The sequence below is a fragment of the Spodoptera frugiperda genome, chromosome 7 (genome assembly GCF_023101765.2).
Source record: "Spodoptera frugiperda isolate SF20-4 chromosome 7, AGI-APGP_CSIRO_Sfru_2.0, whole genome shotgun sequence".
NCBI classification, from domain to species: domain Eukaryota; kingdom Metazoa; phylum Arthropoda; class Insecta; order Lepidoptera; family Noctuidae; genus Spodoptera; species Spodoptera frugiperda.
In genome coordinates, this window is record NC_064218.1 from 11853949 (window position 1) to 11865599 (window position 11651).

The 11651-nt window shown below is 36.8% G+C and overlaps 1 protein-coding gene across 1 annotated transcript; it reads left to right on the plus strand.

The window, feature by feature from the left end:
* Positions 1-2224: 2224 nt before the first annotated feature.
* LOC118265973 (GATA zinc finger domain-containing protein 7-like) lies at positions 2225-7255 on the plus strand. Its single transcript, XM_035579289.2, has 3 exons — positions 2225-2505; positions 2820-4299; positions 4629-7255. Exons 1-3 carry the CDS (start codon positions 2491-2493, stop codon positions 7211-7213), a joined length of 4080 nt encoding a protein of 1359 aa, XP_035435182.2. The 5' UTR covers positions 2225-2490; the 3' UTR covers positions 7214-7255.
* The last annotated feature ends 4396 nt before the right edge of the window (positions 7256-11651 follow it).

Below are 11651 nucleotides of genomic sequence, written 5' to 3' on the forward strand. Positions count from 1 at the left end.
AAAATAACACCACTTAACCACATCACTTCATAGATTTTTATCTCTTAACCAAACATCATTTAACTTTCAACTCCATTCATTAACAAAGACGTTACAATGGACTGTCAAACCACATATCACCGTGTTCACGCCACATGTTATATACTTTCAAAAGCAAGTTCACAGTTCACGGTCGATAGAGTAATTATAAAGACAATAACGATTATCTTAGCAACGATGTCCGATCGTGTGCCCAGCGACCTCTGGCGGCCTTTCCCTGCTACAATGAAACTATGACGGATGATGATTTTGTACGGTTATTAGATTTTTTTGATAAAAGGTATTTGTATTTGATTTTTAGATTGAATAAGGGATGTCTGGGATTGTGATTTGCATTTTTCCTATTAATATAGGTATTAACTTAGGTTTCCTTTACATAAGAGGGTTTTCCATAATGTTCACGCTTATCAGGAGGGTTGGACTTCACAGCTTAAAAAAAAATAGTTTACGTTTATCAGAGGGCTTAGTACGAGTTTGTTTTACCTTTAATGAGATCGAAAAGAAAGTGCGTTTGGCAGTGTGATTGGTTGATTCATCGGAACTGGTCAATCAAAGAGCCGAACGTGGTCTCGTTAAATATAACTCATACTGAACCCTGTCAAATGTATATTTGCATTGTAATTAGTGGGCTCTTACGCTACCAACGACAAGGTTGCCAAGAAAAGATACTTACAAATTCACACTATTTAGACTTCAATTATTATTCTATCTCTTTTAACAGCGTACTCAGAGTCATTTATTTATAACATAACCCAGTCCTTAGCAACGGTACATAACCCAGCAACGGTCCTGTTTTCAGAACAAAATCGTTACTAAAAATAGTTTAAGTAATCATTAAACGTCTCTCAGTACGACAGTTAAACTTTAAATCCGACTAGGATTAATGAATGCTAAGCATCAGAATACTGTTTCATACATAACAACCTATCACAGTAAGTACATACTGCAAATATTAGAAGTGTAATATTCTATGCTACACTACACTGTACCAATCATTTCGGAATGATTAATGACCACTATAACCATATACTTCTAGTTTACTCGTCTCTCAAAACAATGGCTAATTACTAAGATACAAATGATTATAATTATGTGTATAATGTGTGAATATTAATGACTTTTTTGTTTATCATTTATGATTGTGATAAATGCTGAAGTGTGTTTGTTTATTTATTCGTTTATTGCAATTCGTAGCCGTAGCATATTATGCTAAATTTTATATGTGAGCTGTTGTAAGAGGCCAAACAGTGATATGGGTTATATTTTTCCATTGATTATATTATGCAGTTACTAATTTTATTCATTGAGAAACAGCGACTACTAAATTTAAAGTTTTGAAGATATCAACTGCCATATACTAGTTTCAATTTTAGTATTTAGCCAGAATAATAAATTCACGCATACATGGTCATTGATGAAATGAAACGAAATGAAATATTTGTACGCAAGAATTGTAATGGTGGTTTACTATTTTATCAGCTTCTCACACTATTCGCTAATAATAGCATGGAAAATTATTGTGTACATTATAATTCTGAATTTAATGGTAATTGTATGTCAAAAAATCTAATAAAATCAATTAATAATGTCACTATTCTAAGTTTCCAGTCTGCAGTCTAATTAGTAGATATTAATAAAACATTTCGTTCTACTTCAATAACGTCTTTTATGATTAAGAGATGACGAACACACACAAACTTATCAACGTGCATCGTGATTAATATAAACATTTATTACAATATGTCATTGGTGTAATGAAGCATTTTCAAGATGAGAGTGAATCTATACCATGAATGTATCTTAATTCAACCTTTATAGTCTCCTTACTAATTTCTTAAATGACTTTGTTAGCGTGTTAGCTTAGGCTAAACTCACTGAACCGATTTTAGAGGACTTTGGTACAAAAAGGATCGTGATAAAACTTAGATATAACAAAACTGAAACGTCTTAATTGCAATTTGTATGAAAATTTGTTTTCATATATCATTTCATAGGTCATTAATTCTAATATGATACAAATTATATAAAAAGCTTTAGGAGAATTACGTGAAACCACATTGACGTGGTGTTTCGCTGCGTGAGTGAGACTCCGAGGCATTACTTAGATTTTTAGAAAATCCTAGGCACAATTAGATAGAAATTCAAACAAAATTATTAAGTTCACACTCATAATCTTAAGCAAACGTTTGTCACCAACAAATTATAGTGTTGCCTATAAAAATGCCAAGGCCCTATAATTTTGACAAGTGATGTAATAATAATAAAATAAATACGTTTAATAGTTTGTGTGTAGTGACAGCAACAATTAGGGTATTGTCACGCCGTCTGTCCATCACGTACCCACGAACATCTAAATAGTTATTATAGGTTTATGGGTGGTATAAATATCATTTGTTTTTTTGGGATCATCACACATCTCAAGTTAGTCCTGGTGAGGATACAACAATAGAGATGAAGTGGTTTTTGGTAGGTGTTCTATTGTAAAAAAATATTAAGTTAAATAGTTAATGCTTTCAAAATGTGTTTCAAAGTGATTTTTAAGTGGAAAAATATTAACCTTATTTGTTTTTCATTTTGTGCAAAAGTTTTCTTTTACAAGTGCTAGGACATACGCAAGTCGTAAAGCTATTAAAAGTGACTTTTTTTATAAGTGCAATATAGATCGATGACGAACTTTTTGTGTGTTTTGAACCATATTTTTGGAATCTTCACTTCATTCACAAAATATCTGGTATATCCAATAAGAATGCATAAATAACGGCTTTTTACTATTGTTTCAGATTACTCTGGCCATAGGCCTAGCGGCTTCGGATAAACTGGACCATACCTACCTTCCACCACCAGGTGCTCAATTTGCTGGAGGTATTCTTGGCAACCAAGATGCTCCACTGCAACCTCCTCATCATGCGCATCCAGAGACAGGTCATATCATTCCGGGACACGAACACCACCACCCAACTTTAGGAGTGAATGGAGATTTTGGTGATAAGATCCCAAAAGTACCTTTCAATTACAATCAGGAGAATCTCCCAACTACGACCACCTCATACGCGTTTTCCCAGACAACGACTTATCCGCCAACCGAAGTTTTCAATCCCGCAAACTTACCTATAAATCCTGTTACTGGACTTCCAATTCTGTTGGAACAAGGAAACGTTCCTTTTGGATCTACTCAAGGGCAACAAAACATTCAGCAGTTGCCAGGTATTAATCAAAGTCAACAACCAGTTTATGGAACCAATGTACAACCTGGAGTTGGACCCCAAGGATCAAACACCATCAACTTTGACCAGCCTGGTTTCAACCAACCCATAAACCAGATTTCAGGTCAATACCCAGGTCAGAATTTGGTTAATCCTGGAGGCGTGCAAATACCTGGATCAGTCAATCAACTGCCAGGTCAAAATCAAGGACAATTGCCTATTGGACAAGGTATTGTGCAACAGGGCCTTCTACCTACCGGACCCACTAACCAGCCTTTCAACCAATACCCAGCACAAAATTTGGGTAATAATAATGGAGGCGTTGTATCCATTCCTGGTGGAAACCAAGGCTTCGTCCAATACCCTAATCAAGGTGCAAATAATCAGGGATTGGTACCATCAACTGTTTCTCCGATCAATCCTCAGTCAAGTGTCAACCAGTATGGCGTTAACTATGACGAATCCCAAGGACCTCTTACCCAGGGAACTTACACTGGTCAGCCAATAAATGTAGGAGACACTCAGCCTACTCAAACATCGTACCAAAACCAGGGACCTTTTAATACTGGTGGAATATCACAGTATTCTACTGAACGCCCTGATGTATCTGGACCAAGAGGACAAGGGTTTACTCCATCTTACTACAACGGTCTTACAAGCACTACACCATTTTCAACAATCCCATCTTCTACCTCTGGATATTCTTCTGTCAGACCAGTATATCGCCCAGAAAGACCTCAAGCTGAAGCTGATAGAAACGCAGTCATTCTTAACTACGAAAACGTTCTTACTCCAAACGGTTACTCCTATAGCTTTGACACTTCCAATGGTATTCATGCTGACGAAAGTGGAATTGTTGATAATGGAACAAAGGCACAAGGATCGTATTCTTACATCGGTGATGATGGTAAGCAGTATAGCGTTTATTATACTGCCGATGAAAATGGGTTCCGGCCTCGTGGTGATCATCTACCTACTCCACCACCTATCCCTGAAGCTATTCAGAGAGTTATTGAGCAAGCGGCGAAAGATGAAGCAGCTGGAATAGAAGATGACGGTAAGTTTATGAAACAAATTACTTTTATGAAACATTTTAGTTTATTTCTCGTGGGAATTTGAAAGATAGAAATATGTAGTTAATAAGTTAATTTTATTGCATAGATCTTAATCGCATATCTTAGACGGTCAATAATTATAAAATTAGTTCATCATACTGATTTACTCATCAAGTCTAGTGCTATGCAAGTCATACAATTGCATTTTGTTAGTACTCTAGATTAGTATCATAGTGCGAAAAGATTTCCTGTTATTATAAAGAACTTATGTAAGATTTTGTTCTAATGTATTTCTAAAAAAAATATTACTTAAATCATGTTTTCATTACAGGATCATACGATGAAAGGAAGTATGGTGACGATAAATACCAAGGAGTATCAAAATATCGTCGACCACAAAACCAGAACCAGAAAACATTTGACAAGAAAACCAACGCAGCTACTGATGGTTTTGTAAAACCTATAACTGGAATAAAAGACGTAGAATATGATGAAGAAGTTTCAAAGGATCAGTTTGGCGAAAACATTCCGGTCAATGGAGCTAAGAAAGGATATAACAACAACCTGTCAGTAAAACGTCCATCAAACGAAAACCAAGGAATTAGAAGGATTTCAGAAAACTCTGGCAAACCAATACAGGATATAGATCAAAACGGCAGACCAGTCAATAAACAAGGAACATTAATTCAGGTAAATAATCAAAAGAAACAAGGAAGTGCTAATGGAAAACCTGTTTCAAATGATAATAAAATCGTTTTTAATGATGCCGAGGATGAAATCGATAACAAAGGTTCAACTGTGAACAATCAGGGCTCCTCGAGACGTCGCCCATCGTCTGATGGTGGAAAGGATACTTCAGTAACCAAATATCCTGGAGCTAATGTAGATGTCACGACTACTAACTATCCAAATACCGAAAGTGACGGTTTCGAAGACAGTGATGGTCAGAAAATAGTTTCTGGTAGACCTGGTGCATCAGATGAATATAATAACAACAACAATTTGGAATACGATAGCGTCACAGGAGCTTCTATAGCTGGAGGTAAGAAGCAAACATTGAGAAAACGAATCAAGGGTAATCGTAGACCAGGTTCAAACAACCAAAACGAAAATCAAAACTTACCAGGACGTAATGATATTCAAGGAAATGTCAGGACACCATCGATTTCAGAATACATTGAAAATGCTGCCAGGCAACCCACTACACACCAACAAACTACTAAACAAGACAAAAATGGCTACCATTACCAGCAACCAAGCACAACATTTGAACAAAATACCTTCCCAAACCGTTTCAGACCCCAAAAACCTGATGAGCGTAATACTGAATATGTCGAAGGAACTACTCGAAAACCTTTTATCACCCCAAACGTATACGAACAAAATGGAAAAGCCAGTCCATCAACGACAAGAAGGCCTTTCATGACTAAAGGTGTAACATCACCTTCTGAAAATGGGTACAGTGATTATAATGACGATAACTACGCAACTGATTTAGATGTTGATGGCGAAGGAATCAGTGCTACCAAAACTCCCTTTGAAAAATCTGATATTACCTCTCGACCTTACGGAACAACTCAAAAGGGATCAAGACCTCGATATGGTATGAAGACACAACAATCAGAAATCAGTCAAAAACAACCTCTAAGACCTGGTTATAAGACTGGGAATACAGAAACTGTAGCTCCAGGATACTCGTATGGGCAAACTTCTTCTACACCATCACACAATTCTCGATTCGGAACTACTGAAGCCCCTCAAAATACGAAACCTGACGGTCGTAGACCATCATCACCTAATTTCGAATCAACGACAGCAGTCGGCAGACCAGTCACGCAATCATCTTTAGGTCAAACGGTGCCAGACTATAAATATCAATCAACTGATCCCAATTCTAAATACTTTGACAGTAATGTAGTGTCTGGTTATCCAACTTCTGGATATACCCCTGGTTATGGCTCAACATCTGGTAACCCTTCTGTATCAACACCTCAGAACTATTACACGTCTACTTTCAGACCTTCTCAAGGTTACTCAACGACATCAGCACCTCCTACTTCTGGATACCAACCAGTTTCTGGTGGCCAATTCCCAGTTGGACCCACTGGATCTCCTATACTTACCCAAGATAGTACATTCCAAACTGGTTATCATTACGCACCACCAAAATCTGGCAATCCTTCATTTGATTCCGATGGTGGATTTTTCACGCCAACTGACAACTCCAGAGTATCACCAACTTCACCACCTGGTACTTATCAAACCACTTATCAAGGTCCTGGAGGATTCCCAAGTACTACAGTGGGACCTTCTGTAGGAGGAAGCCAAGACTTTATTCCGAACCAACATGGCTCTACTCCATCCAACACATCACCGATTGGAGATCATCACTATCAAAATTTCCAAAACCAACCATCCACTCCCGGCTATTCCACTTCCATAGTGTCTTCTACTCCAGGAACTAAGGTTACTTATGACTACCCAGGATCGCCTAACACTTACAAAGATACAACTGGATTTGAATATGGACCATCTACTACCTACCCACCAACTTACTCGACTACCAATTCACCTTCAACTATTGGAACAACCCCTGGACCTTACAACCCAACTGGAGCTACAATTCCTTCACAAGGATCTTCCACTTATCGTCCTAGATTCCAAAATACAGAGGATTTGTATGTAGGCAACCCAGTTGATGGATTTGGAAGACCAGTACCAACTAATCAGGGATCTAACACAGGGTTTACTTACCCAACTCAAAGCCCAATTGGGTCTTATAATGGACCCAATTTTGGGGGTAATCAACCTACAACCACGTACCCTGGAGATCAACCCAGGGTCATCGGTGAGGATTTTAGCGGTCCCAAACAACCTCAGAGGTTTGACCCTGAAACTGGTTACCATTACAAATGATTAACTAACTTAAAACGATATTTATTCTGTTATTTTATAATGAGCAATGTTAAAAATTAATAAAGAGATTTATTTCATTTAACTATTGTTTTTCATTTAACATTGTCAAGATTTATCATTCATCACATTTGATAAGTAATCTGAAATGAAATCCAGCATATTATGTATTTTTTATTTACTTTGTGAGTAACTTGTAACAAGACCAATGTCGAAATAAAAAAATATTCAACAGTCAGATACCGTACTGACAGTGCAATCAAAATCTCATCCAAAAAAATAAATAATAAAATGATACAAACAGTATTTAAATTAGAACATTAATCATCAAATTCATTCAAGGGGATCATCTTACAGTTTCCTATATTATTACGGTTACTTCACATATAAGTAAATATGTAATTACTCCAACCTAAATGTCAAGAACAAAATTATCTAGATCAACAAACCTTTTACCCACACACTATTCATAAAAAACATACCTACTGAATACATTAAAAAATGTATTTAATTTACATATACTGAGCATTCAAATTACATAAGTCATCGCATCGGACTGGAGTCTAGTCACGATTTATTAATAAAATTGGATCCTTTTTAATTGCAATAGTGAAGATTCTCTTACTGAGAGATATGGTGCAATTTTGTGTCAGATGCGAATAAAAATTTCAATGTTATAGTTGGCCCACATCGGCACTGGTGAGTTCGTTTGCTTGAGTACTCAGTGACCCTCTTGTTTTCAGGGAAGGGGTGTGTGGTTATAGTCGGTAAGAGACCGACAATACCTGCTGTCTGACGCACATCGTAAGATAAAAGGAATCCATGAGGACTTTCACGCGTTAAAAAACAAATTATGGATGGCCCACATCAATAGGCTTTTTTTTCTTTGAGGAGAAAATCATCCAATGATTTCTCCCACCTTGGATGAGGCGGAAGGGAGCGTCTGACTCTTACTGACTAAAAACCACCCCGTTTCTTCTCCTGGTTTGAGCCGGAGCCCCGGTAACCTTTTACGTTGTCCGCAGCTCCGGAACAGGCTCACTCCCTATTACTTGGGCTGATAACATAACTGGTGCATTTGACAATACGATAGAATAATCAAACCTAAAACTTACTTTGACGGTAGGAACTAGAACTACTCAAACAAGCCTTGTAAAGGTTTAAAAGCTCCATCTACGCTTGAACGAGTTAAGTGAATGCTCGCTATTAGCCTGTCTTACAAGTACACGAAGCAGATTTGTGCTACAATCCGAGGACAGATGGCGTGCTTTGTTGTTTAAAATCTTTGTGGAAAAAGCTTTGTTAAAAATAATGCATCGCTTATTACTAGAAAAAGTAGTGTTGGTATGGTAATACCATAGGTTTTTTTTTTACATTTAATGGGTCAACGTGACAGCGAAATTTGGTTCTACAGTCTTGTGTGGAGTAGAAAGTTTTTAAAAAGCCTTCAAGTTATAAAACTTTAGTGTGCACCTACATATTATGTATTAACTTTAGATGACACTCACTTTAAGTGTGGGAGAGCCATGCTTCGGAAGCGTGGGAGAGCCTTTGACACGAATGAACCGGCTCGACCGGAGTGATACTGTACAGAAAACCGGCGTGAAACAACGCTTGCGTCGTGTTTCGTGGTGTGAGTGAGCTTACCGGAGACCCAATTACCCACGTTCATAATCTTCCCAATCCTCGATTTCCCATCTACCCTTAAATTCCTAACCCCCAAAAGGTACGCACTTCTGGTATGTCGAGTGTCCATGGGAGGCGGCGATTGCTCATCACCGAAAAAAAAAACTTTCAATCATTTATTTTGTCCTTCTCATTTCCCCTCCTTTCATTTTCTCATTAGACAATTCATCATCACTACCATAAACAAACAAAGTCGCAAATTGCGTGTGAAACTCCACCACAGGGCAATATAGAATATTAACAAAAAACACACGTTAGGCCAGAGGATATTGCTACAAAATGATACCGTAGTACATTTAGCAACATATCTATTGTTCTAAATAAAGCAAACAATAAATTGATCGTCACATTACTGATGTGTTATCGTGAGAAAACCTACACGTTTATTATAAACAGCGGTCGTGTGTGAGAATGATTGCAGCGCCACCTGTGAGCCGGGGCGTGACTTTGTATCCCACGTTTAGCCTTTCACTGAGTCCTGTAGTTATGGCTTTTTGGATTTCTGTAATACGTTGATTTTGAAATGGTCTTCAGATTAGGTAGTCTAGATTTTAATGTGTTAAGCTTTAATACTTTCCATCTTGTGTATTATAATTGTAACAAAAGTTTGGTACAAGTAACAGGAAGATTTTCCCCCTTCCATAAAAAAGAGGATAGACAGATAGACATGCAATAGATTTTCAACAAATTTTGACAAGCAGCAGGTTCCAAATTATGATAGACAAATATGAAAAATATTAAACTAGTATTTTGTTATTTCACTAAGTATCAAACATGACCTAATCCTGTTTTTCAACAACAATTTCTACAACCTACCACTTTAAGTAGCAATTATTGAACAAAATGGACACCAAACACGCTACCGACTAATAATAATAACGTTTTACTATGAAACGATTAAGTAATAGAAGCCTATTAAAATAACGATTACTTAATAACTAATTCTGTTCAAAATGTACAAATTATATTAATACTAGAAGTGACCGTGACTTCCCTCGCATTAGAAATAATTTTAAACATAGATAGGGCTTAGAAAAAGAAACTGTTTAATATTATTTTTCGTCAGAAAACTTGTAAACTTACTGGTGTTGCAGGTGTACTTATAATGTCCATGGGCGGTGCTGATTACCATCAGTGCAAGTGATTAATCTGTGCGTTTGTATCCTGAAACATCAAAAGCTTTTTGCAAAATGCTAAAACCAGGGCAACAGATATTATTAGGCCTATGCATTTCAAGAAAACACGTAACATCATGCATATTTTCAACATGTTTGTTTAATATAATACGATAAACGACTTCACGGTTGGGCGGTGGCTGGGCAACCGGCTGCCGGTTTGATTCCCGCACGGAGCAACTCTTTGTTTAATCCACTAATAGTTGTTTCGGTTCTGGGTGTCATGTATCCGTAAACGTGTATGTTTATAAATGCGCCCACGACACAAGAGAAAATCCTACTGTGAGGCAACGATTCTCAAAAATTTACTAATTCCAAGACAGCATTAGCTGTATTAGAGTTCGTACTAAGAGAAAGACATACAGACAAACGATTTTACTATTACATTACATATAGATTTAACGAGCACGCATCTTTAATTTGAACAAAATCATGCTTTACAATTGTACCTACGGTATGTTTTTTTGTTCGTCTGACTTTTTGTTCGAGGTTCGACTAATGGCTGCGGGTCACTGGAGATCCGGTTCCTTCTGATGTTCCGCCCAAGGTTAAGGATACGATGCTTTGTGCTTTTTTGTTAAAGGGTCGAGTTACGGTCGTCTTAAAAGTATTTTAATAATAACTGCTACTTGGTGTTATATTTTTTGTTCTTTATAAAAACTTTGCTTTTGGATTTTCTACTGTATCGTGGGTGCGTTTACAAACTTACAAGTTCACATACACATGACATCTACACCCGAAACAATAATTGTGGATGACACAAAAGTGTTGGTCCGCTAGCCGGTTGCGAAGCCACCGTGCAGTCAATTTGTTCTTAATTGAGGACTTTTCTATCTACCCTAGGACTGAAAACCTTACCAATACTTACTTTTTTATAAGCTGACTTATTTAATTGCAGAATCTTAAGTATTATTTATTTATTTATCACTAAGAAAATTTAGGTAAGTATTAGAGACCTCATATTCAACAGTCGAAGTCGATCAACAAGCCAATTAAATTTAAAACTTCATTCCACTGTAATAAAGTACATTTTACACCATCTCTAAAGTATTGCTCAGTTAGTTGCTAAATAAGTCCATTCTCAGACCACATCCTTGTCTTAATAAAGTAATAACAGATAAATAGTGACTGCAAATAAATAACAAATCATCTCCTGTTCCAATTAGTCACAGATAAATATAATGCCTAGCATAAAGGTCGCAGGTAGAATGGTGACAGGTCTGCTTACGCCTACAGCGGCAATTAGTGCAAGGCAGTTGGAACACGTGGGTTAGGTAGAGGATGACACAAAATGTGGAATGAAATATTTGTAAATATGAAGTCAAGTTGGTTATCAATATAAAGGTATACTCAAATCGTACTAATCACTACATAGTATTAAACAAAGTCGCTTTCTCTGTCCTTATGTCCCTTGTTTGCGTAAATCTTTAAAACTACGAAACGGAAACGTATTTTGATGCGGTTTTAATAGATCAATAGAATATAATGTATGATACATGCATAATATGTATATCACCATTGCACCAATGCAAAGCTGGGGCAGGTTACTATTATTAGATATAAATGCAAATATTTGTGAA

Excerpts from the sequence above, each read along its gene's own strand:
- LOC118265973 (XM_035579289.2), top strand. Across the intron at positions 4,300-4,628 it reads AGCTGGAATAGAAGATGACG|GATCATACGATGAAAGGAAG; the intron begins GTAAGTTTATGA and ends TTTTCATTACAG.